Below are 27,425 nucleotides of genomic sequence, written 5' to 3'. Positions count from 1 at the left end.
GATCAGAAGGCAGCACAGAGAATGTGGCCGGTGGCTCTGAAATTCCCTCCTAGCTCAAGAATTCTACTATCAAGGCTTTTCCTGAAAGGAGTCCCCTTCTTCCCACTGCACAATAGGAAAAGATAGCAGATCCCAGAGGAAACAGACAGTAGTTGGATCTGGGACAAGGGTGGGAGGAGAGGGTTTGTAGTAAGTGGCCCGTGAATGACCTTGATTGAGCTCCAGCCCCGTGAGAAGGCTCTCTGCCCAGCTCCTGTTTACAAAGACATGGGATACTCTGGGGCACAGGAGGTTGGGCCTCTGTGAGCTCTTTGGAGAGGAGGCTCGGGGATCTGACTTATCACCCTGGTCAAAGGTGAGAGTCATCACACAGATACATACACCTCACCTCCTGCAAACCTGTCACCACCTCTCTTGGCAACTTGGCTTATTTCTCAAAAGTTTCTCATCCAAACTCTTGCAAAGGGTGGCCCAGTTCATAGAAATTAGAAAGCTTCTCTAGGGTCTTATTACCAGTGCTCAGGTCCAATGGGTTGTGTGAACTAATCTACATTTGGGATTACATTACATTAATTAATTACATTCCACTAATACTTTTTCTCTGCCGGTATCCTTTCTCTTCTTGGATGAAAATAAAGCAATAGGACATCATCTTTTCTTCCATGTTCTAAAACTGTGTGTTAGTTTCCAGGGACAGCGGTGCATCCATCTGGGGCTTCTGCTGACAGTTCGTGAGGTACCTAATTGCCATAATCCAGAGGTTGACACTCCATTCTCAGGTTGGGTGGAGGGGGGCCCTCCTTGGAAAAGTCCCTGCTCGGTGTTGATAGAGCCGATAGGCTAGTGAGCAAGCTCCTCTGGGAGTCTTTTAGTGAGCAGATGGCATTTCATGGAAGAGCGCAACAGAGTGACCAGAAAGTCACTCAGCAGGGCCAGGTGCCAGCTTCTCTCCTCCTGAAGAAGGGAATTCCAGGAGGTCTGCCTGGAGGAAGAGCTCCTCTGTTGCCAAGGGTTAATATTAGAGGAAAGCGGGGAAAAGGAGTCTGGTCTTTAGTGAACAAGCCAGCCTGCAGAAGTCTCTGCAAAGCTAGCCAAAGGGAGGAGCTTTCAGAGGCGCTATAATTAATTTCATCACAGGAGCTCTCAGCCCACGTGCTTTATTTAGTGTCACAATCAGTAGACAAGAAAGGATTCTTCTCTAACAGTCATAATTACATAGACGTAACAAACTCCAAATTCCTAGAAGGGAGGAATTTTTTTAAAAATTTCTTTGTGATCTTTATCATAGTATTCTATACAGGTACTTATTAAATTTGAAGGGTAATGAGCTTTCTCAAATTAATAATAATAATAAATCAAATCTTGCTATGGATTTATCCTTCATGGGGAACTATTTAGGAGTGATGCCCAAGTGTAAATAAGGGCCTGATTCATGCTGAATTGTAATCATTTGAATGGAGAGATTAATTTGTATTCAGGGCAGCAGTGACCACGCTGCCAAGGAAATGGAAACTCGTCACCCCTCTTGGAGGAGACAGAGAATGATGGTCAGAGAGACTGTCTCTAACTTCTCTCTCTGCTCCAAAGGCAATGCAAATTTGCAAGAGTCCTTTCTTCATGAGTGATCCTAACTAGTTCATGATTTTGGACAGGAAAAGAATGAACAATCAAAAATTTTCAATATAAGAATACAAAGAAAGAAAAAATAAGCATACAAAGAATCAGGATATCTAATATTGCAAGTATGTAGCAAATACTTGTTGAATGAAAAAAAAAAGATGTTTAATAAAAGATAAAAGAGAGAAGGTTTAAACTATGGTAATTTTCACTTTAGTAGTCATTACCATTATAAAAATATGACTTGTTAACAGCATGGCTTATTGATAGCATCAGAGTTAATAAAAGAAAACTCCTTATTCATGCTGATCTTCAGCAGGGAATTTACAGTAAACAAAACTATGTTTTGTTTTTTTCCCCCAACAAATAAGACATACTTTCTTAGTGCAGCAGTAGGTGAGGGGCAGAGGGACTCATTATTGTGGGGTTTCATACCACGACCTGCCCGATATAGCTGCTTAAATTTTTCTAACCCTAGAAAAACGGCAGGGCTCCACATGCCTCATACATCTGTTCCCTCAGACTTGTGATCATGTGTCCATTCAACTAAACAAACAAAACCAAGAAAGATGCTCTAGAATTTTGGCTAGGAAAGTTTCAAATCAATATAAACTTTTCTACCTTTCTTGTCTAAAATTCAAAAACTGTAGAAAGAAATCCATGCAATCTTTTACCTACCCCAGGCAATGCTACAGAAAGAAAAAAGAGAAATCACGGAGGGGAATAATTTTCTTATTTCACTTGGCAGTTTTAGATTTTTGGCCATTGGAAATGGTCACTGAGACTCAAGTCACCGACATTAACGTCATTGAACCTTCCTGATTTTGGCTTAAATAAGTGTATTTTTTTTTTAAGTTTGTGCCACCAGTTCGATGCCTTCATTGGAATCAGTCATCAGGGTGCACACGCACCAGCCTTGTGTACTTTTAAGGAAAATAATTCGCATTATCTTAAAGACCAACTCCATTTACATGGGGCAACCTGGTATACGCAAATTGTGTTCGAAGTGAAATAAGAAAAAGTAGGGACGCAAGTGAACATCATTCAAAGTTAATATATTTTGCCCTTGACAACAAAATTTAATTTACATTTTTCTTGTTATAGCAGTAGACACATGTACACCTGCCCTGACAATTATGGCTCCAACAAAAGCATCTCTTTATAAATTCAAGAGAGTGCTAATCACGAGCTTTATGGAATTTTGTAGTACTCACCTTGGTGCCATACAAGTGCGAAGATGAAAGAGACCCAAATTCTAAGTAATGATGAATAATTCATCCTGGAATTTTAAAAAGAAAAAGAAAAAAATCCCCAGCTTGCCAGAGTAAACAGAACACCAGGTGCATTTGGTGGCAAATCCCAAGACACATCACAACCATCACAGAGCATTCACATAGCAGCATCAACAGTTCTGAGTCAGGCTGAAGTGCCCTGGATGCTGGTAGGGCCTCTTAAGTTCAATTCTTCGTGGACAAATTAGATTCCCCCATGAGAAGCAGTTTGGAAGTGTAATGAATCACTTAAGTTGTCAGGAAATTATATAGAATCAATGAGCAAACAACCAGTCAAGGAAAGGCATCTCTGCTCCAGCTACTAGAGCCCTGAAAACCAGCACCTCACTCTAAAGATGCCTGGTGTGTCTCTAGAACAGACATCCATCCTCTGTGAGACCAGGCTATCTAATTTTCACAACAGCTTTCATTCAAGATCCAGTAAAAGTCAGTTAAAGTACATGTGGTCCTACAGGTAGGAGGATTTAGAGTTTGCTGTCCCCTCCTCTAAGGGCTTCCCAGGTGGCTCAGTGGTAAAGGATCCGCCTGCCAATGCAAGAGACGCTGCAGACTCGGGTTCCATCCCTGGGTTGGGAAGATACCCTGGAGGAGAAAATGACAACCTACTCCAGTATTCTTGCCTGGAAAATTCCATGGACAGAGGAGCCTGGCGAGCTCCATGGGGTTGCAAAGAATCAGACACGGCTGAGTATGCACACACATCCCCTTTTCTAAAGTATGGAGCCAGGCCATCATTTTGAAGTGCTGACCAAAGTCACAGGCAGTATAAGATTCTGTCCACTGACCATCCAAACGTGAAATAAATAATAGACACATAACAAAAAAAGAATCATGTCAGGATGGTTCCTTGAAATTACAATACAAATAGATTCCAGTACAAAAGCAAGTCATTAGTCGCAGCAAATTAGTTAGAGAAAGAACATCACAAAAGTGAACTTGTTTTCATTTTAGTTACAATCCGTTGAATCAGTGGCTTTACCCTTGGACAGTCTGTGCTGCTATGTAGAGCTAAAATGCAAGCTCCCAGTTATACATACATCTGGAACCGAAGCGAGTGCAGAGGAAACCCTGAAGCTTGCTCCCGGCAGCATTCTTAAAATCCTTCCCTTATTATTGGAAGCTATCACAATTCATCAGCCAAACTTCCAAGGAAAAATCAGTGAACCTCCTCTGTGAGTTTTATTGTAAATCTTCAGTTGTCAAGCACACACATTGAAATCTCAAGCACATCATAAATATTCGTCAGTTTTGCTGAAAACGTGACTAAGACTTCAGCAGAGATCACACACAGTTTTTAGCAGAAGGAGATGTCAGGCAGGTTTAAGACTGAAGTCCTTAGGGAAACAGTTCAGAGAGCAGGAAGGATTCATTTAAATATTTGTATTTATGAAAAATGTCACTAACCTGTTCGGCAGGGACTGGAGGAATTGAGTCGGAAATATTAAGCCAAATCTTGGTAAACCCGGAAAAAATTAGGTAAAACAAGAATTCATGTCAGTTCTCCCCCACTTGCTGCCAATTATTTCTGATTCCTGAAATGATGTCTGAATCCCCTACTCTTAAAACCAAAAATTCAGTTAGTCCTGTGCTAGAGTCAGATAAGTGTTGAGTTGCAATCAAGTTTTTTTCCTATTGATTAAGGAAAAGTAAATCTAAAGATCAGTTTCAGGATTGCGTAGAGAGGTTCTTTTCCTGAAAAACTAGACCTTTTTCTCCCCTCTCCCCACTCCCACCCCTTAAAAAAAAGTAGATTCAGATGGAAATGTCAGTTACTTGGAGCTGAAACCTTGGTCCTTTCTGATCAGAATCTCTTTGCACTGAAAACATAAAAGAACCCCCCCCCCCCCACTTCTACCTTTGTACCAAAAAAGGGAACTGTATAACGTTACAAAATTAGCATCCACCAGGGAAGGATTAAAACTCCAAACAAAGCTGTGCCTCCAACATTTAAATGAAGCTGGTTTGCTACTAAAGTCTTTTTTTGTCTCTCTGGTTTTGAACAGTTGCCACTGATACACTCTACTCTGTTTTTTCACAGGTATGCATGAAGTATTTAAAGAAATGCTCTCAGAAGTTTCTAGGTTTTATTCCTGCCACTGTCTCTCTGATTCACCTCAAGGCAGAGGATTAGGCCAGGGAACAGGTAAGCAGCGTGAGGCATGATCTTTCACAAGGGAAAAATCAAAGGCTCTGAACACCTCCACAGATGCCCAGCGAGGGTCCTCGGAGGGTGTGGGGGAGATAGAACCCCTCCTGATAAATTTTGCTCTAGGTATTTAAACATCATGAACAAGGCTAAAACCGTTTCCAGTTCTGTGGATGCAGAATGAGAAACATTGGCTAAGGCAGAAACGAAGTTTATTATCCGAAATTATTAAAGTGAGACTTGTTTTAAAAAAAGGAAATCATTCAAATGTAGCAGGGAAAAACTCTCTGTAAATTAATAGGAATTTAAAAATTGCTCCAAATTTATCTCTGACCAGACATTTAAACGTCAACTGTGTCAAAAGACATAACTCCAGTTTTGAGTACGTTGTCCTAAAATGTACAAGAGGTTTGGGGAACTGATTTTTCAGTCTAAATTAGTCAATAAATTTTTTTTCCAAAATCCTGTGGTAATTCAGTAGGGTTTTTACCTTACCCTCTATATATATTTACTTTTAGATGTGTCAAATAACTATCTTCCTCTGAGAGGCACATATTTATATAACAGAAAGTCTGACTTTGGGGGTGTCTGTTCCAAATAAAATTAAACTCCAATCCAAGACTCACCTTGAAAAGCATTTTCCTTGCCCAGTCTTTATTAAGGTGTTAGTCCTGTAGTCAACCTAAATGCCATGAAGCAAAATAGTTGGTTCTACTTTAACAACTCCTAGTGGTATAATAACTGCTTTGGTCTTCTTTCTTCGTGCACTCACGGACATTTGTATTCAGCCGTTTGATCATATTAAACGCTTCATCCTTCTTGAGCAGGACTGCTCCTGGGATACACGCCACCTGGGTTTAACAAGATACACGAGATGGCCGTGTCCATGGCTCAGAATGGCTGGTTCTGGGTGTGAGCAAGTGCCAGGTGCCTGAGAGCAGACGGGCTGATGTATCGCTAGTTGGGCTGGGGAGCCAGTCGGTGAGTGTGTACTTCAAGTGCACACTCAGTGGTCACAGAAGTGAAAAAATGACAAAAATCTCTTTTTATGCCATGTCGGCAGGAGGACTTATTTTGTTGAAGGGGTGATGTGAGCCAAGATTCGACAAGATTTAGACCTAAGGTGGTGTGGGAGTGGCTTGGAGCCAGTAACCCAAGACTCTTTGTGTTTTACAAAGACGGCAGAGATGGATGCTGCTTTTTAGGCAGGAGGATAGAGAGTTCAAACAAACAAAACAAAACAAAAAATCTAATTCCCTAAAAACAAAGTCAGCCTTATATACTGATTGTTTTTGTTTTGTTTTCTTCAGTTTCTTATGCCTTTTGTGAAAGAAATAGATTTGAGCTAGTTTGAAATGATGCAGTGAGAAGTGTGGTAGGCTGCAAGCCTCAAGCTGTGAGCTCCTCAATCAGGCTCAGCCTCACTGCTGGAGCCAAGGGAGAGCCTCCCAGTGACTGGACCACGGGGTAGTACAATGGCCTCGTCACTTTCCACCCAAAGAAGGACTCCTCTAATGGGCAATTTTTGCTCTAGAGAACCTAGCTGAGGTGACAAAGACTGTGTCAAGCCTTCAACTGAGGCAGCTCTATTATGCCAAAATCAGGGTCTAATTGAGAAAACCTTGCACTTGTGTATGTAATTTTATGTATTAGGATTTTATATATAAATAACTGGGCTGCCCTGGTGGCTCAGATGTTAAAGAATCTGCCTGCAGTGCAGGAGACCCAGGTTCGATCCCTGGGCCAGGAAGATCCTCTCTAGAAGGGAATGGCTATCCACTCCAGTATTCTTGCCTGGAAAATTCCATGGACAGAGCTGGTGGTCTAGAGTCCATGGGGTAACAAAGAGTCGGACATTTCTGAGCAACAAGAATTCATATACATACATACATACATATACATATACATATGTGTGAATATATATATATATACACATATATATATATATGGGTGGGGGGAGAGAGAGAGGTTGAAATGCCCAAATTACTGGGACAGATGGCAGAAGAAGGAATTAAAAGTCTCAGAAGAATGAACGTGTTGGATGTCCACAGGCATAGAATTCTAGGTAAAAACAGCATCTGACTAGAGAACCTACTTTATGACAAAAGGGATGTGACAGCATGCTCAAAATTATAGTAGGAGCCACAGGTTGGAGCAGCACCCCGAGAGGAGAAATCCACGGGTCCAGGTACCAAGGTGTGGAAGCAGGAGTAGCCCCACTTGTGATCACTCCCGAGGATTATTGAGAGACTTTGGCTCCCCAACCCCTCATCTCCAGGTTGCGCAGAGTTTGACATCCTGGTTCCCAAGAGGGCATACTCTCACCAGAGGACATGACAAGAGTCCTGCTGAGCTGCAAGCTGTGGCTGTGACGCTGTCTGGGCACCCCGGGCTCCCCGTGGCAGAGACTAGCGGGAAAGATGAGCCACCACCCCATCAGGAACCCCTGACTCTGACGAGCAGGAGGCGGTGGCGCTGCTGCTGCATATACAGCTGCAAGGCGTAAGGTGTGTGGAGCGCAGGTGACACATTACGGCAGCTCTTGATGCTCCCTCAGCTGATTGTGACTGTGATGGACAAGCACAGCAACCTAGCCTGAGCAGCGTATGGTTACCGGGGATTCAGACTCCTCAGAAACCACAAGGTACACCATCGAGAGCCGCAGAGGTGATGGAACGGACGGTGGGAGAGGGGGATGATGGGTTCCAGTCAGGGGCCTGAAGCCAACTGCAGGGGCCATAGTGCACTCCTTTGACCTCCCCTTTCTGAGGGTCCCCTCGGGAAGGGAAGTCCACCAGAGCCCTGGACGAGCTGGCCCTGATCATGGATGGAGAGCTGCATCTATACATGGCATGGGGTGGACTGTGGTCCGTACAGATGTGCACCACTCAGATCCACCCTACAGAAAAGGATGCTCTGAAGCCCCAGAGCATGGTTAGCTGACAGCTTCCAGTGGCTGGCTCCTCTGGTGTCTGCATCCGTGTTCAAGCTGAGGGTTATGTTCTTGTGTTCCTCCACCCATGACTGAGAAAAGCTTTGTATAAAGGACCTAAGTGAGAGTCACAGGCAATCTTTGCTCCAGAGCATCTTATTGGGTTTGCAGACCTTGTCAGGTCTATGGCACAGTGTGATGCCCTCTGTTGCCCCATCCTTCTTTTCCCCCTTTTCCTTCACAGGTGTAATTCCCCAATAAGCCTTTTGCACTTTTTCCTCCACCTTAGCATCTGCTTCCCAGACAGCTGAATCTGTGACAGCTGAATCTGATGTCTTGGATAAATATACCAGCCCTCTGCAACTGATCATTCTGCTTCGTTGTGTAATCTGCCATGGAGATGCCACATGTTTCTGTAGTGCATTTGTTTCTACCACTTATCCATCGATGGATTAATGTTCAACCTCCTAGATCTAGCTCGACAAAGTGATTACATCTAAGGTTATGTATTTATTTGGCTGGGCCGTGTCTCAGTCGTGGCACATGGGCTTAGTTGCTCCTTGGCATGTGGGAATCTTAGTTCCCTGACCAGGGACTGAACCTGCATCCCCTGCATTACAAGGCGGATTCTTAACCACTGGACCAGCAGGGAAGTCTCTTCATCTAATGTTATGCTTAGCATTCTCCCCGAAAATGGTGGTTAGTCATAGCAGAGTCCTTGAAATGGATGAGCTGATATAGAAAATGCAATTATGCTCATGAAGACCTCCTAAATAGTAAAGATGTTCACAATGAAAAGTTCTCAAGAGCGCTGCATCTCTAAGTTTGTTTCTCTTGCTGTCTTGGAATCTTTGTTCTTATACACCTGGGTTAACTTTCATAAAATGGTCCTCATGCAGTCTGTTAGTTTTTCCATCTTAAGAGCAAAATGTTTAAAAACCTGATGTCATATTCCTAAAATTTTTCATATTTAGTAGTATCATGGTAATCATTTTGTAACAGTAAGCTGGAAGCATTAGGAGTTTAAATTGTAACACAGATGCTCTAGGACCTGTCTTTTTAAAGAATTAATATTATTTACCTCCAGGTAATTTTCTTTTTTTGGTGGGGGGGTTTCCCTGGTGGCTCAGCGGTAAAGAATCCATCTGCCAAGCAGGAGACTGGTATTCGATCCCTGGGTCAGGAAGATCCCCGGGAGAAGGAAATGCAACTCACTCCAGTATTCTTGCCTGGGAAATCCCATGAACAGAGGAGCCTGGCGGGCTACAGTCTACGGGCTTGCAAAACAGTCGAACACCACTTAGTGACTAAACAGTAACATTTTTCTTTTTGTGCTGATCTTAGTCTAGACACTGAACTCTTAATTATGAGAAAAAAGGCATTGACTCTTGGAAGATCACATGGAATAACATTAATGTTTATTAGCTAACTAGCAAGACTTTCTAGATCTAAGATCTCAATAATAAAAGATGCTCAGCTCTGAAACTTAAAGGAGGACTCAGATATTTTCTGAAGTTAACTCTAGAATTTACCTCTAGGCAAGGGGTTTGTAATAGCTAATTCTAAGCACACCAACATAACCAAAAAACCCCTCAACCAGTCGTATTCTAACATCCTTGCTAGTACATTAGCAATAAAGATGAAAAGGAGTTGGGGAAAGACACTTTGTATTCCCTATTCACCAAGTAGTTCTTCTTAGAAGAATTTCACTGGTTGGAAAGAAGCAGTTCTGATTAAAGCTTACTGCAGACAATAAACAGGGTTTCAGGGCTATTTGTCTATCACTTTTCAAGGGCACTCTGCTGAAACAAATGCTGGTACATTGTTAAGGATGAATAGTACATATACCTTCTCCAGTTGAAGTGAAACCTCACTCACCAGTGATTTAACAATTGCAGATTCCAAGGAAAGAAAGCTCCTAAGACAGACAATTTGTATGGCTCATGCAAATCCTTTGTGTGTAGAATTCAAGTGGCTGGATCTGCATGCCTAATTGGGAAGAATCCCATCTTGATTGCCCTAACCAGGAATTACTATCAAGCCCAAGATCAGTAAAATCTTAGATTTTGCAGGGAGGTGACAAGTAATAAAATCAGAAAAAAAAAAAAAAAAGAAAAGTGTTCTTTTTTGTAACTCCAGTGGAGAACAATTTGGTGACATCCATCAAAATTACTCTGAGCTCAGTCATTAAAGAGTCTGACTGCAATGCAGGAGACCTGGGTTTGATCCCTGGGTCGGGAAGATTCCCTGGAGAAGGAAATGGCAACCCACTCCTGTATTCTTGCCTGGAGAATCCCATGGACAGATGAGCCTGGCGGGCTACAATCTATGGGTCGAAAGAGTCAGACATGACTGAGTGACTAAACACGCACACCAAAATCACAAATACTCTGACTTTTAGGTGGGAAAATCACCTGGAGGAGGGAAAGGCTACCCACTCCAGTATCCTGGCCTGGAGAATTCCATGGACTTAATCCATGGGGTCGCAAAGAGTCGGACACAACTGAGCAACTTTCACTTTTTCACTTTCTGACCTTTGATTTAGCAATCCCACTTCTGGGAATGCATTCTAGTTTTATTTCGAACATGTAAAAGAATGTATGCTTTTTACCACAGCAAACTGGAAAAAGTAGAAAAGAGAGAGAGGGAGGGAGAGTGGGAGAGAGAGTAAAGAAAGACTGAAATGTCTATCAATAAGGTATTGATCAGGAATTTCCTTAGTGGTCCAGTGGTTAAGACTTAGTGCTTCCAAAGCAAGGGGGTGAGGGTTCAATTCTTGGTTGGGGAACTGAGATCCCGCATGCTACATGGCACATCCAAAAATTGTAAAAATAAGGTGTGGTCAAATAAATTATAAATCACATCTAAAATAGAATACTATATGCGTTCTATGCTCTGTCCTGTCCGACTCTTTGTGACCCCATGGACTGTAGCCCACCAGGCTCCTCTGTCCATGGGATTTTTCAGGCAAGAAGACTGGAATGGGTTGATGATATAATATAAACAAAGCATAAGATCATTTTGTATATGGTGTTAGAGAGAGATTTCCAAGATAGATTTTAAGTGAAAAAAAGCAAGGTGCATGATGGTATATGCTAACTTTGCTGGATAAAAAGGAATCAATATTCTCATTTGCCATTATTTGTGTTAACTCTGCAAAGACACATAAGAAACTAATAAAAGATGGAGAACAGGGGTTAGAGTGGAATTTTCCAATGTATGCTTTCTTTGTATTGCTTGACTTTTGAATCATGTGAATGTTTTCTATTTAAAAATGAAATATAAATGACTTTTAACAGATGTATTTTTCTAAACATTGAAATATACACCAAATAAAATTTTAACACAAGCACAGCTATTCATAAAGTCCTAGTTGTATTCTCTAATAGTGGAATAAAGCTTACATCTGCTCTCAAATGTACCAGGTAGTTCAGAAAATTTTTTTTCCTCTCTAGTCTATATTATTTAATGTCTGCCTCCTCTGATGCTCATTCTTATTTATTTAACACCTTAATTGTGTTATAGTGACTTAAGAAGCATTCAAGGATGAAGAGTCTGTGAAAGACTTGGTAAACTGAAATTGGGTTACAATTTTTGGGCAGATCTAGATCTCACAGATCATAATAAACTGCCTCCTCTATTTTGTAAGAAACATTTATATTCCTCACAAGGCTCTGTCTTTAATTTGAGAGGAACAATAGCAGTGACAGCCTCTTCCTTTCCCGTAACAAAACATTTGATGCAAACTCCATTAGATTACTGTTTCTCCCCTCCCCCACACCCACAAACATCAAGTTTAAGTTCGTTTGAACACGGATGCCTCCTTAATAAAAGTCTAAGTCAAAACTGAGTGACTTGTTTTACCTTGGGTTGTTCACTGAAACAAAGTTTTAAGGCTCTAGAATGTCCTCAGCTTGAAAAGCAAATGATCAGTGTCCAGCATCATATTGTGCTTGTCAATAGCACCCAGGACGAGTGTTCACTGTAGCTCCTCCCAGAAGAGCAAGGAGGCCATAGGAACATACCAACCACAGTGTCACAGTTCTGGAAGGGGCGTGAGGACAAGTTCCAATTTGGATTTAGAGCCACCAACCACATCAGTGATTTTTGATACAGAGCAACTCAATTTAGTAAATGAATATTGAGGGACATCTCATTTTAGTGTTCTAGTGAAACATAAAGACTAACAATAACGGTGTGTGTGTGGAGGGATATGAAGGAGAACTTCAGTGCCAAGTACGGTAGTACTGCTGTCAACTGCAGTCAAATTTCTGGGGTTTGAATCCCAGCTCTGGTGTCCTTTATCAACGGTGTGACTTTCAGCAAGTTACTCAGCCTCTCGGTGCCTCATGAGTAAGAACATGGAGATAATAGTGCTGAACCATAGGGATGTCATGAACAGCAAAAGGGTTTAATATAGGTAGACCATCTAGGTTGGGCCCTGGTTGATAAATAAATGCTCATTGTTAGTGTTTAGAAGAAACATGAGGATGAAAATTATAAGCCTGGATCTGTGGCACTGATTAACACAACCAGGAATTCTCTCTACTTTTGTCTCATCTTCCTCGTGGATTACAAGTTTGTTACTCCTCTCTTGATATGTGCGCCTTAAAATAGAATGCAAACTGCTCAGGGGCCTAAACTACACTGAAGAAAAGCATAAGATGTTCACATATATTATACTCATAGGTCTAGGCAAATACATGTATTTGAACACTTCAGTAGGTCAACTAAAAAAAAAAAACCTTAAACATTTTTAGGGTTATTCTCAAATTTTTGAGGGATATAGAAATTCATTATATTTTAAGGAGATATAATATGTTATCCCCTTCATGTATTAACTCAATTCCTAAATCTCAAGTTACACTAAAAACTTAACATTAGATGAAATGACTTATGTTAATATAATAATCATGACCTATATTTTTAAAGGTTATCTGGCTAAATTTGAATCCTGAAATTCTAAGTTGGAGAACACAGATAACTTCTTTTCCAGAGAAGAGTTGGAAAGACAAGCATGACTTCAAAGGTTATCCTTCCTGTTTTACATGTATTCTAACAACTGTTAGAAGGTATAGTGCTGTTCAGTCCAGTGGGGTAATGGGTGTCTTGATATATGAATACTGTGCAAAAACTCGGAGAAGCTCATAATAAATACTAGTTAAATAGAACTTAGCACAGAGGTTAAAACTACAATTTTCTGAAATTTGAATATGAGGTAGAAATAATCTTAAATTTAAACAGATCATGATACTTCTGCATTTCTGAAGAACTGAGAAAAAATTTAACAGATACTGTCTTCTAAATACAGTAACAAAGTATACATAGTTCTTGGACTTCAATTCTTACAAGGTTCATTTATAACAGATCACTGAGAAATTATTGATAAGCAGATATGGTTCAGTGCCCCAAACGCTAATTCTTATACAAAATTATTTTCAAAGGAAAGAAGTGTCATTTGGAACACTGTCACAAAATCTTAATTCATCTAAATGAGATTCTTACTCAAAAAGGGGGATGCCAAATATCTCAAAGGTGGGGTTTTTATTTTTAAAAGAGCATGTTAGAAGTATAAAACTTTGCTAACAAAAAAGTAGTATTTCCTATCATACTTTGTTTTGCAGCTTTAATCTCTAACTTTGACAACATGCCAACTAAATTTCTTAAGCTGATCAGATTCTTACCAACTTAGGCCCAGTTCCCCAGAGGACTCAACCAGAGCACTATTGTCGACTTTTTGCTATATAAAAATAAACATGTACTTTGACGACACAACTCCAGAAAAAAAAATCAGAACACAAAGAGAAAGTGGACTTGGATTTTTAATTTTTTTAAAGATTATCTCTCTCTATATATATTAATAAAAAGTGCAAAGAATAGACCTTCATGTTTAAATTATATTCTAAAATAAAATATATATATTTCCATTAACTGCAGGAGACAACTGGCAAGTAAAGAGCCTGAGAGAGTCCAGTCCCTCTCCATCACTACAATGGACACATATTCGAAGGAAGCACCTATGAAAAATAGAGTGTTCACAACACACATGGTAACACAGAGAGCTTCTGGGTGTTCTTGGAAGCAGTTGGTTTGCATTTGCAATCCAACATGAAATGAGGGGAAAAGTCAAATTCTTCAATGGAAAGGACATTGCTTAGAATAATCTATTATTCTGCATTCTGTTTTATTTGCCCTGGAACCTAGCACCTCCCATGGAGCAAGCCACCCTCAACACAGGGGTTCCTAAAAGCTGTCACCTGCGTGCCTCAAACAGTGACAAGTTACTGGTATAACACGTCTTCCCTGTTCATAACACTGCTGATTTAGCAACATAGCTGAAACATTTGGTTAGAACTGAACTTTCTTTTCTTTTTAAGGAAACAAACTTTTAAAACATAGCATCATAACATTTGGCTTTGTTACATACAGCTCATGTTTTGGGCTTATTTTCACCAAAAGGTCTTAAAGGAACAAGGGTTACATAATATCTGCTTTCTTAGGTATTCACAGTCATGGTGGCAATAGGTTACAGAAACAATAGAAACTTTCAATAAGAAAAAAAGATACATGACTCTGAACTTTTTTTTTTAAAGCAATATGGGATATTTCAACAATTCAAATTCAAAAATTTATTTCCACTGTGGTTTCAGCAGCTCCATGCCCACATGAAAAGGATGCCTCAGTTTTGACTTGGTTTTCTTTTATTACTCCTTTCCTTTTTCATAACTGAAAAGAATTTCTATTTTAGAAAAGATATGTTCTATACACTGTGCCTGTAGCAACATTATCTGTAATACTGGCTATGACAGAATTTTGCTTCATAAATGTCAATGATATGCTCTCACTGAATCTGGATGAAGTTAACATTAAAACACAGATAAGCTACAATCAATTATGCATAACTTGTTGACTCAAAAATCCACAGTCTCTCTTCTCCTTCTTTTTGGCCTGTTATAAAAATAATTTTGGTTACAAGTGTCTACACAGCACCAATTTTATTTCAAGAGCAGCATCTTTACTCGACCACCCAAATAAGTCTACATGTATACATGCTCAAACAGCTTTTCTTATTTACTTCTGTTCTGTAACTCTAAAAGACTGATAATTGCATTAGATCTTGTCTCAATCAAAAATCATTTAGCAATTATTAGAACCATCAATTACAATGTCCCCCAAATACCCATGGCCGTTGAATTAAATGAGAAGTTCCCTTGACATGCAACTGTGTAATCGGAGAATTATGCCTGCAGCTGATGGGCACTGTGTTCTGTAGTAGCAGAAGGAACAAGTCTCTAATAGTAAAAAAGCATTTTCATAAAACTTTGTCATATATAAAATATCTTATTAATTGTTACTATTTCACTGATGATTAAAGCGTAACACAGGTGTTCGCTCTGCTTTTTGCTGTGAGACAGTCGTGGGTCATACAGCCTTAAAAAATAAGAGCTCATCTGTTTCCCAGGCTGACAAAAGCGACGGGCTCAATTACACTGTTTCTCTCTCATACTCGTCTGCACTCACACGCACGTACACAAAGCACCCACAGTTTTAATTGTCATGACACTGTTGCCACACTTTTTCCCACCTCCAAAAATCTGTCAGAAAAATGTGATTGCAAAATAATTATTCTTGTCTATACCCCACCTGGATCTCCATTGTTCATTTTTATGATTTTGAAAGATAAAGTCTGCAGCAGAAGGAGAGCTGGCCTCATTCATCTTCCTAAACCCTTTGGTTTCCACCTTCAACGTTACAGTGAATGTAGATTTGACTCAGCAAGCCTGGGTCAAAGGCTTTACAGATACTGAACCTGAAGTGCATTAAGAGAATAAATATCTGCTATTGTGGCCTAGGATGACGGAAAAAGTAGCAATAATAAACACAACTTTGTATCAGAGAAGGGTTTACAAGAGTCATCTAAAAATTTCATAAGAAATTAAGTTTGTAGAAGCGATGGAATCATGTAACCAAGGTCAAAAGGTCAAATGCAATCAGATAACAATTACATTCTTTGAAAAATACTTCATGTGCACATTTTCTGCCCCAGTGGCACTAAGTCCTTCTCAAGTCTCCCTTCGGTAAACACGGTGGATCCAGAAAAACATGTCAAAGAAAGAGACTACATTGATTAACAAAGGAACAGAAGAACAAACTAAAAGATGTCAGAGCAGGTAAGGACTATCTTTTAAAGGAAAGTGCTTTAAATATGATTGTGCATAAAACATAACTTGGAGGCAAATCTGAAGTTTTGACACTTATACTTTACTCAGAGATTAGTCAGAGCTGTTCTCCTGTAGGGGCAACTAAGTTGAAACATCAAACAAAAAGAATTGTTTAATTATGACATCACAAAATCTCAGGGAAGAACTGGGAATCAAAGATCCCTTTGATGAAAATTTCCCACTTCTAATGCAAAGTGCGAGAGCAAAGACTTCAAATGATGCCAGGCAGGAAAGTCACGAAACACTTTCTCCCATATCCCCGCTATGTGACTCCCTCACACATACTACCAAGAGTTTATTAAGTAACTCTTAGCTCTCCTGGCATGTATATCCATTGCACTATTGGATTCTTCATAAAGTCAGGCCTCCATTCCCAATAAAGTAATGAAAAAGACAGACATGAAAAAAATACATTCAAAAAGCAAAAGGCAAAGAGCTCTGGGATTTGACCTATTTCATGTCAGTAATGGGTGATCTACTGGGGGAGGAACATTAAGACCGGGACAGGCACACACACAGAGCTCAGACTGCTCCTGCCTGCGCTTCCAGCAGCCGGCGCTCCTTCATGGACGCTTCTTCCAGACCCTAAGAGAACTAAAGGTTCCAACTGAGTACCTGAGATCAGAATCAGGTTGAGAAACGCTTGAAACACGTGAAATTATTTCAAAAGGGAGAAATGAAGAAAAAACTTACCCAAGTTGAGCAATGAGAAGTTAGTTATGGACAGAATAAAACTATTGGGCAAACCTGCAGACATGAGTCATAAGGAAAAACGGAACTCAAGAAGGAAAGGGGAGAGGGAGGGGAAATGGAGGAGCTGAGAGAGAGGCATGCGGGCCTTCCTGGAACGATTCCTCGTCTCCTGATTTAAGCGCAAGAGGCCCTTCTGGGGGACTCACTGCTCACACCAGCGCCACAAGCGCACCTGGGTGGTCATGACGACCAAGTGGTGGACAGATGCCTGTGAGCACAGTTGGAAGTCGGTGCTGCCCGGTCATCTCTCGTGAGGGTGGACACAGGGGCTGGGCATGTGGCCAATTCTGGTGGCAGAGCTGAAGGAATCGGCGGTAGAAAATACCAAAAACAGCCCCCTAACCCATTTTAGAGGGAAATATACAAAACCCCCCAAAGCCTAAACAAAACAAAACTAAACAAAACAACCTTCTCCCTCCTGAAGAAAACCTCATGGAACAAATGCCCTGCAAGTCCTAATGTGTATGTTCTCACAAGGCTGGCGGAGGTTATTTTGTCTTGGATTCCACAAAAATTTTGTCTCCATCCCTAATGCCAAAAGAATGCAAGGCTCGAGAGCTGTACTTCATTTCCTCTGGGCCAAAGGGCGCTTCATGGTCAAAATAGTAGAGAAGCATGTTGCTCGTGGGTAACTGAACTAGAGTTTTTAGCTGTTTCTTTAGTTCTGCTACTGTTTGGTCCAGACGAATGCTCATCTCTTCCACCTGGTCCTTAAAGTGGACTTCTACTTTCGCACTGCTCTGGGGTCTCAGGTCCACTTCTGCCAAAGGCTCCAACTTCCCATATTTTGTGATTAGTTCATGATACCTAGAAGGGAAAAAAAAGCAAAACAGTGACAGCCTAAACTACTAGCACATGAACTACTGACTTCTTCAGAACTACAGGTAAACTACTGGTATTCTCAACATCTTTCTAATATCCTACTCTGATATTGTATCTGCTTACCTACCTACCTATCTACTGTGACGATGTGGAATCTGTGATCTGATAAGGTTGTCTCCCTGAAATCTCAGTAAAACCCCATCCTTGCAGACAGGGGGTTTCTTCTAAAGATGGCTATCGTGCCTGCTGCTAATAATTATGGAAGAATAGGCTGAGAGAGGAGAGGAGAACCTAACAATTAATGAAAGAATAGGCTCAGAGAGGAGAGGAGAGGAGAACCTGAAAAGGTAGACACTGCAAAGGTTACAGACAGAAGTCCAGTCACTCTGTAGAACCTACTTGCTTGGGCGTCATCATCAAGGGGTATAGATATCTAAGCCCATGTTTTTTGGTAATAGCTGAAAAGATGGACATAGACTAGCAGTTTCTGACCCCAGAGAAGCCATAACTTACAAACAAAAACATTGTTGTAAAAAATAGTTGTATATTATCTATTAACTCTGATTTTTCAGTGATGTTGTGTTTGAATGGTTCTGCCTAGCCTAGTTGACTGTAATACAAGGAGTTTGTGGAAGACTCAAGAATGTGTTCCCGTAAAAAAGTGGTAAATGAGGGATACAAGTTCCCTGATCAAGGCAGGAATTAAAGAGCCAAAGATACTAGGAGAAAAGTGAATTATGCAGGTGGGACCAGGGCTAAAAGGACAAGTTTCCCATGTGGAAAATCTTGTCTCATCTGCCAGCTTTGGAGGATGTAGGTTTGATCTCCCTGAGGAAGCTGAGCAGTTTTCTACAAACCAGAGAGGGGAAAAGTGCTAAAAAAGATCTGATATTAGCTTTACTATAACCAAGATATACTGAGGTTAATTCTGGATCAGAATACAGTTGGTCATAAACTTACTACTCCCCCATGTTCTCCACCCTACTTTGGCTTTCAGTTCAGTTCAGTTCAGTCACTCAGTCGTGTCCGACTCTTTGCGACCCCATGAACTGCAGCACGCCAGGCCTCCCTGTCCATCACAAACTCCTGGAGTTTTAACTCAGTTTAAATAAGTGTTGTAACTAGGTTGGTAGAACACTGAAGCTGCAGTGAGACCTCTGTGGTCAGGGATGGAGGCAATCATTGCCATGAAGTGGGGGACCAGGTAAAATATAGCACCGGCCTTGGAGTCAGAAGATCTGATGTCAGAGTCTTGACTTACAATTAGTTGTGTGACTTAGCAACTCACTCAAACCTTTCATCTCTCAGATTCCTCACTAGTAAAACTGGGATAATAAGTCTGGCCTTCCTACCTTATAAGACAGTTATGAGGATCATACAAAATAACAAATGAGTAAGAACTTATAAATTCTAAGTCCATATACAAATAAGTATTAAGACTCCATTCCTGCTGTCTGGGACTTATATTATTAAAACACACACACCCTTTAAAAAATGTATGACTGAAATCTACTTAGTAAGGACTTCTTGGAAAAGGTGGTGGTATGATGAAACACATTACAGAAATTTCTCCCAGGTCTTGGACCCAAAAAAATATTTTTTAAGGGTAAAATATTACCAGCAGCAACTAATACAGAAAAAGAGGGAACAGTCTTATTGAAATAGCCTTTTAAAAGGAACCAAAAGCTTTGTGCTATGTGGTTTTGTTAATAAGCAAGGATCCTAATTCAACCCCCAGAAGACATTATGGAGAAAGAAGGTAAGGAAACAAAATCCTTACCAAGGTCAGTACCTTGAGTGTACTGATCAACATTTTTAAATTTAGAGCAAATGGGGCTGAAGGAGAATGGAGTCCGCTGGGAGGAAGACTAAGGCCATCCCTCAGGGATCAGAAGGTTCTACACCCCACTGCCAGGATGTCAGGATCGTAGCAAGGGGAAACAAAACAAAACAAAATAGTCCACACAAACAAAAACAAAAGCACCAGGACTTGAAATTTTCCAAGGCTCCAAACTGAAAAAGCAAAATGACTCAAAGTCCAAGGGTATCTTTCTGTTACCCAGTCTCCTAGTATATGACTTCAAGTAAGTGAAAATAGGTTATGATAATTTAACAAAATCTTGGGAAAGATAGCAGAACCCAGGGGTCAAATAAAAGCTGAACCCAGTTCTACAGATGTTTTCCTTTCAGATTACAGGAAAGTAGATAGAATTGTAACACCCCAGACTCTCAGACTCTGTCCAGGAGTGACAAAAGAAACAGCGGTGAGGGGGTCAAGGAGTTTATTTATACCATGTTTCAGCAAAGACACAGTCTAGAGAGAGAGACTCACTTTTAAGCATAAGCAAGAAGATAAGACAAAGAGGCAACTAAGCACATACCACACAGCAAAAGGAATAAAAGAGAGAAACACATAAGTAAAAGGCAGAGGGGAACTCGATCTCAAAGAAAACCTCTCAATTAAATGAAAATGCCCCACAGATACTCTAAGGTGCAGAAATTAATGAGTGCATTAATATAATAAAATTGGAGCTCAAAGATAAAGGATAAGCAGCAGAATGAGATGAAAAGTGAGATTTCAGCACCAGTGAAAGAGACTAACCAAAATAACACATTTCCTACCAAATAAATAAATTAGAAAAAGCATGACCCAGGAATATTATACCTCACCAAGTTTTGTTTTTTTCCCAGAAATAAACTTAACAAGGAAACTTAGGGAATAAGGCACCCTCGAGTCTTTTTGAAAAAGAAAAACACTAGTCAACAATGAGATTAAAGAACTAGTGGTAAGCCCTGAATCTATTTAAATATAAAACTAAAACTTAATATTATAGCTGTATAATCCAATACTTATTTATACTTGACATTATAGTCAACTGAATTTATCTCAAGCATAAACATATTTGTATACAAAAGTATGGCCCATGTGCAGAAATTAGCCTATTTGTTATAACTGGTCAAGTTTATCTACAAATTAAATGACCTATAAATTAGGACACTCTAAGGTCTTATAGTTTTCTCAAACTCAACATGTTCAGAGATAATTCATTGTTGCTCCCCAACCTTCTCTTCTAGTCTTTCTTATCTCAGTAAATGGCACCAGAAACTATCTAATCATACCAGCCAGAAACTGAATAGTCGTCCAGATTCCTTCCTATCTCTTTTCTCCACTTCTCCAACTCAATAAATTGCTGTGTCATACTAATTCTATTCCTCAATATTTCATGAGTCTATCTGCATCTTTTTGCCCACTTGTCTTGTAAATTCAAGCCACAGTCATTAATAACATGGATTGCCACAGCTTTCTTTGGATGCATAAGCTAGATGAGTCTCCTCAGTATTTGTTCCAGCCTCATCCTAGAATGCCCTTCTATACTGCAAAGATGGAAACTACATTTACCACCCTTCTTTTCAGGTGAGATTTAACTTGCATCAATCCCATTCAACAGCCCTGGGGAGAGAGAGAGTGGCTCTAGCAGACGTGGGTGGGAACAGCTTGGTTAGAGGCTTCCTAATGATCAGATGGAGAAGGCAATGGCACCCCACTCCAGTACTCTTGCTTGGAAAAATCCCAGGGATGGGGGAGCCTGGTGGGCTGCCGTCTATGGGGGCGCACAGAGTCGGAGGCGACTGAAGCGACGCAGCAGCAGCAGTGATCAGATGGTGTTCACACAGCGTGTCCTGCAGTCAGCTCCCCTGGCCGCAGCTCGCTGGTCTCCAGGTCACAGCTAAGGTGGTGTGGTCCACACCCAGGGACAGCAGCGTCCTGAGTCTCCCCTCCTCTGGTGCTAGTGGAGGGAGCAGTGCCCTTGGTGGTCTAGTTCTGCAGCACCACTCTAGAGATAATGCTAGGGAGGCAGCCTTCCTCAGATTCTATAACATCTTATTCTTTGCATTAAATCCCTTTCTCCTTAAAACAGCTCATGTGGCTCCTCTTACCTGAATCTCAAATGATATTCCTTTTAATGGTTTCCTACAACCTCAGAGTGAGGTCTTTGTCTATATTACAGCCAAAGTCATTGTTACAAAACACAAATTTGACCACAACACTCTTCTCTTAAAATCACACAAGACACAGAGAATAGTCTTAAGTCTTTAATATGATTAAGATGGGCAGAATTTTGTCCCTCCCCAGTCATCTCCATTTCCTGGTGTTATTCTCAAGATTATATCATGTTATGTGGCACAGTTGATCCTAAAATAGGGAGATTAACTGGATGCCTGCTCAGTCGCTTCAGTTGTGTCTGACTCTTTGCAACCTTATGGACCATAGCCCACCAGGCTCCTCTGTCCAAGGGATTCCCCAGGCAAGAATACTGGAGTGGGTTGCCATGCCTTCCTCCAGGGGAATCTTCCCAACCCAGGGATTGAACCTACGTCTCTTATGTCTCATGCATTGGCAGGCGGATTCTTTACTACTAGTGCCACCTGGGAAGCCCATTAACTGGGTGGGGCCTAATCTAATCACATGAGCCCCTAAAAGCAGAGAAACTTCTCCAGCTAACAACAGAAGAGGAAATCAGGGAGAGTCCAAGCGTGAGAAGGACCTGACATGACACTGCTGGCTTGAAGATGAAGGGAGGCACATGGAAAGCATGAGAAGAAACAGAATTAAGCTGCCATCCTGAACAAGCCTGAAAGGTGACACCTCTCCAGAACCTCCAGTGAGGAATACAGCCCCGTTGACTCCTTGATTTTGGTCTTGTGAGACCATAAGCAGAGAACTCAGTTAAGCCATCCTGTGCTCACACTTCTGACCCATAAAAACTGTAACATAATAAGCAGACATTGTTTTAAGCCATGAAGTTTACAGCAATTAGTTATAGCAGCAATAGAAAACTAATACTTTGATTATATAGGTGTCTTCATGATTTCATTCCCATGTAACTCTCCAAACTTATCTTGTGTCATCAATATAACCACATCCTATACCTGTTTTCTACTTATTTAATCTTAAAAATCAAGGTTTGTTTATTGATTTTGAGGTAAAGTCAGCAGAGTTTTGTATATGGACAAAAGCTTGGATATAGACTATAACAAATACTGACTCTTTATGCTATAAAAATGAAGAAAAAATATTAGAGTTGTGACTCACAAGAACTACTACATACACTGAATATGTACCCCTAAAATTACATAAGTGAAAATCATAATTTGTAGATAATATGTTTATCCCCAAATATCTTTATTTTGGATTATTGTTAAGCAGGGCAAATAAGTAGATACAAAAAAATCATGATTTTACAAAATGCCCAGTAAATTTTAGAAACCAATTTCTTGGTCTACCGGCTTAGATATTTTATTCATTATTCAAAAGTTCATCTAAACAGAACTATACCTGCATATTCTGTATTATCTGAGCTTTTCTTAGCATCAGCCCCAAAGCTATAGCCATAAGAGGTAAATGGCTTTCTTCCCAAAGCTGTATGATTTCTGATGATTAAGTAGTCTTCAAAATGAATGATCTCAATTTATAGTCTACCAATCAGTACTTCTATCTGGCTATTAAAAAGTATTTAATATTGGTGAGTCTCACTTCTGAAGTGGGCAAAATGCTATAGGCCTACCTTGGAAGATACTACTGACAAGGATATACTGTAATAAGCAAATGCTAAAATGTAATATATACTGTGTTTGTGTTCAGGAGTTCTGAATACCATTCCCCCATGACTTTCCAACAGAAAATGACCAATCACAAGAGAAACAAAATTTACTACACACAGCATAAAGGCAAGCATGGCCACATGGGTGACTGAAAATGATAAATGGAAGCCAAATGCTAGCTGCAACCTTGTGAAGAACACTACCCACAGACAAACTGGCATTGTGCTTCTTCCTCCTTCTTATTAAATAAAAACACCCACAGAGAGAAAAGCTTCTTTCAACTTTAAGAGTGAATGGTGAGGTGTGAGAAATTAGTTACTTGTAAAGCAGGGTTGCGGGAGGCACTAAGGCGGGACTAGAGAATGAAGCCACGCTCAGTGGCGCTGGCGTTGGGCAGTCCACTCCCAGTGCACATAAACACGCCTTCACACACGAGGGGCTCCTGGGCCACGGCACACCTGCCTAATGTGACAGACACATGAGCATATTTTAGTAGCGTGATGGTCAGGGTGGGAGAGGTATGCCCTTTTCTCCTTACTGCCCATTTTCACTCTTGATTCCTAAGACAGCTAGGAGCATTTCCTCAATTATAATTCAGTCACTGGTCTATGAAGCTAGAATAGAGACCTGGCACACTACTTGAAACAGACTGTAGGTTCCTACCATAAATCTTAGTCTGAGGGAGAATTTATGAAAAAACCTAATCCCCAAAGATGAACAGAGACAAAGGTTACCTTGCAGTCTTATAAACTATCCTAAGCAATGTGAACATAATATTTTATATAATTTTTAGGAACATGGAAGACTAAAGGAGGCCTAGAAGCAAAGATTTTAAGCTGGCAGAAAGCTCCCACATTTGGACCTCATGTCTCCAAATCCATAAAAGCAGCTGCTCACAATCTCAAGAAGCATCCTAGAGAAACATGATGAGTCTCACATAAAATGCAAGTGCATCACCACAGTGGCATTACGGGTATCCCAGAAGTGCTCCAACTCCCCTTTAGAACTACCTGGATGCGTGCTCACGGGGACCTATGCAGCAGTGGTAAGCTAACAATTCTACTACTCTATTGATTCTCAAAGGCAGAGTCATATTGAATCAACCGGAGTCTTTATCCTAAATAAAGCTATTTTACTTCAAAATGTCTTCCCTTATGGCTCAGCTGGTAAAGAATCTACCTGCAATGCAGGAGACCTGGGTTCGATCCCTGGGTTGGGAAGATCCCCTGGAGAAGGGAAAGCCTACCCACTCCAGTATTCTAGCCTAGAGAATTACATAAACTGTATAATCCATGGGGCTGCAAAAAGTTGGACACGACTGAGTGACTTTCACTTCAAAATAAATCCCTTGAACTGTAAGGAGATCAAACCAGTCCATCTTAAAGGAAATCAGTCCTGAATATTCATTGGAAGGACTGATGCTGAAACTCCAATATTTTGGCGACCTGATGCGAAGAACTGACTCCTTAGAAAAGACCCTGATGCTGGGAAAGATTGAAGGCAGAAGAAGGGACGACGGAGGATGAGATGGTCGGATGGCATCATCGACTCGATGGACATGAGTTTGAGCAAGCTCCAGGAGTTGGTGATGGACAGGGAAGTCTGGCGTGCTGCAGTCCATGGGGTCACAAAGAGTCGGACTCGACTGAACGACTAAACTGAATTGAAATCCTTAACACAGACATCTCTCTCTTTAAGGAATGCAATAAACAAAACATGAAAAATCCCTTATGCTTCACTTGGTTGAACAAAATCATTAAGTATAACTAGAAGAAAACTATTTGCATAGTTTACTTTGTTTCCCAAGGTATTGCAAAGGATTCAAAATACATTTCAAACATCTGATTGCTGTTATTTAATCTCTCTTGTATGGTATGCTTTCTCTCTTTTTTGACATGGTATCATACCATGGCATGGGAGAGGAAATGGCAACCCACTCTGGTATTCTTGCTAGAAAAATGCCATGGACAGAGAAGCCTGGCAGGCTACAGTCCATGGGGTCGCAAAGAGTCAGACATGACCGAGCACACACACATGCACGCATATCAAGGAAGTTGCCATAGCAGTCTACAGTTGGGATTTTGCACTCTACTTAAACAGTTTCCTCAAAGTCACCAACATCTTTTAAAACACATAAAACATCACTTTTCAGAAGCAGAAAAGATCACAGAGATCATCTACTACATACTTTACAGATACGTAACTGAATTTAGGGCCAGTTTGCTATGCAAGAATAAAACGTAGGAAGTAGAATTCAGGTCTTGTTCTCAGACCATCATTCTTTCTCAGTTATCGCCATCTTAATGGTTTGCTGCAATAATGAATATTGTTCTAGAAATTCTCTTCTCCTTTTACACTACATTACAATCTCTTTTAATAGGTTCTCTTTTTACCATCTACACTTGGGTAGTACTCAAAATTCACTCCCAGTTCTCATCCCTTTTCTCTCTGTGATCTTCCATCATGGAGCTCCTTCTCTCACTTAAGTGAAGCCACAGATGCTTCCCACTTGTCTTCCTCAAGGTTCTGTAATTCACCTACATCCAGAATTACTTATTCTCATCATTCACACAAAGCAAAGTGTCTGGAATTGAACTTAGTATTTTCCATATAGTTTTCCATAAAGACTTGGAATTTTGTTTCAATTCACTATTTCTTAAATTCAAGTACTGTCAAAGTTGCCTAGTAAATGGACAGACACCTAGTCATATAATAGAATACTATATAGCCGATAAGTAATTATTTGATATACATTTATCAGTATGATTAAAACCCTGAACAAAGTGGCTCCATAAATTCACATTTTAATGCATTTCTGCTCCAAAAGCAGAATAAAATGGATAAAATATGAAAGGGTTGAATTGCAAGAATACATGGCCCAGGCTCAAAAATAAGAGACATCTCCACGGACCAGAAACTGAACAGAAATACAAAGCATACAATTGATACCACAGGACCACTGGACTCCAAGTTCAAAGCGAGCCAGGATCACTGCCTGAAGTATCAGTAGAGTTAGGGTAATGTGAGGCTGGGCATGAAATAAGGAGGCAAAAAGCTGCTGCAGATCCACTTCCTCAGGCTACCTCTTTTGACCAATGGGTCTAGGTAAAAGAAGTAAAAAGATAACTCTTCCAAAAGGAATTGAATCAAATCACCTACTGCTTGGAGTTTCCCAGGTGGCACAGAGGTAAAGAATCTGCCTCCCAACGCAAGAGATGTAAGAGATGTGGGTTTGATCCCTGGGTCAAGAAGTCCACTGGAGTAGGAAATGGCAACCCACTCAAGTATTCTTGCCTGGAAAATTCCAGACAGAGGAGCCTACTGGGCCATAGTCCATGGAGTTAAAAAGAAATGGACATGACTGAGCGACTGAGAACACACACACACACCTGCTGCTTAGGTGACTAGATTTACACTAACTCAGTAATTAAATTTCAGTGGGACAGGGTCTCCAAAATCCATTATAAGAGCTGGTTCTAGATCAAGAGTCTAGGGAGCCGGTTAGAGACAACTGCAAAAACCATTAGAAAGGGAGAGGTAAGCTCGAAAGATATATATAAATAACTATATATGTAAGTAGCAATCCTCAGTGTGTATACATCTAACAAGAGAGCTTCAAGATAATGAAGCAAAAACTGGTAGAACTGAAAGCTGAAATAGACAAATCCATAGTTATAGTTGGAGACTTTAGCACTCCTTTCTCAGTAATTAACAGAGTAAGAATACAGAAAATTGTGAGCAATATAAAGACCTGGCCAACACTACAAACTTGACCTGACATTTTTAATACACATTTTCTAGCAACATCAGAAAACATGTTTTTTTCCTAGTACATATGGAACTTTGTCCAAAACAGAGCATATTCTAGGCTCAAAATATACCTTTACTGGGTTTAAAATAATTGAAATAATACAAGATATGTTATCTGACTATAATAAAATTAAATTATAAATCGTTAACAGAAATATAACTGGAAAATCCCCAAGAATTTGGAAAATACACAACACACGTGTAAATAACTCATGGGTCAAAGAGAA

General features: G+C 40.4%; 1 protein-coding gene across 8 annotated transcripts in view; it reads right to left on the bottom strand.

Annotated features, from left to right (window-relative positions):
* Positions 1-27,425, bottom strand: part of LOC122693632 (tubulin-specific chaperone cofactor E-like protein) — a 161,710-nt gene that overhangs the window by 78,219 nt on the left and 56,066 nt on the right. For 7 of the 8 annotated variants that reach the window (XM_043901242.1, XM_043901268.1, XM_043901250.1 and 4 more), the window contains one exon: positions 13,794-17,769. In XM_043901242.1, coding sequence (XP_043757177.1) covers positions 17,451-17,769 — 319 coding nt within the window. In that variant the 3' untranslated portion in view covers positions 13,794-17,450. Of the gene's footprint in view, positions 1-2,831; positions 2,897-13,793; positions 17,770-27,425 lie in introns of those variants that run through there. The other variant, XM_043901299.1, reaches the window with a different exon arrangement.

This window comes from Cervus elaphus, chromosome 1, assembly GCF_910594005.1.
Source record: "Cervus elaphus chromosome 1, mCerEla1.1, whole genome shotgun sequence".
In the NCBI taxonomy this organism is placed as follows: Eukaryota; Metazoa; Chordata; class Mammalia; order Artiodactyla; family Cervidae; genus Cervus; species Cervus elaphus.
The sequence above is the reverse complement of the archived record's forward strand: the minus strand, read 5'-3'. Positions and strand labels throughout refer to the sequence as shown.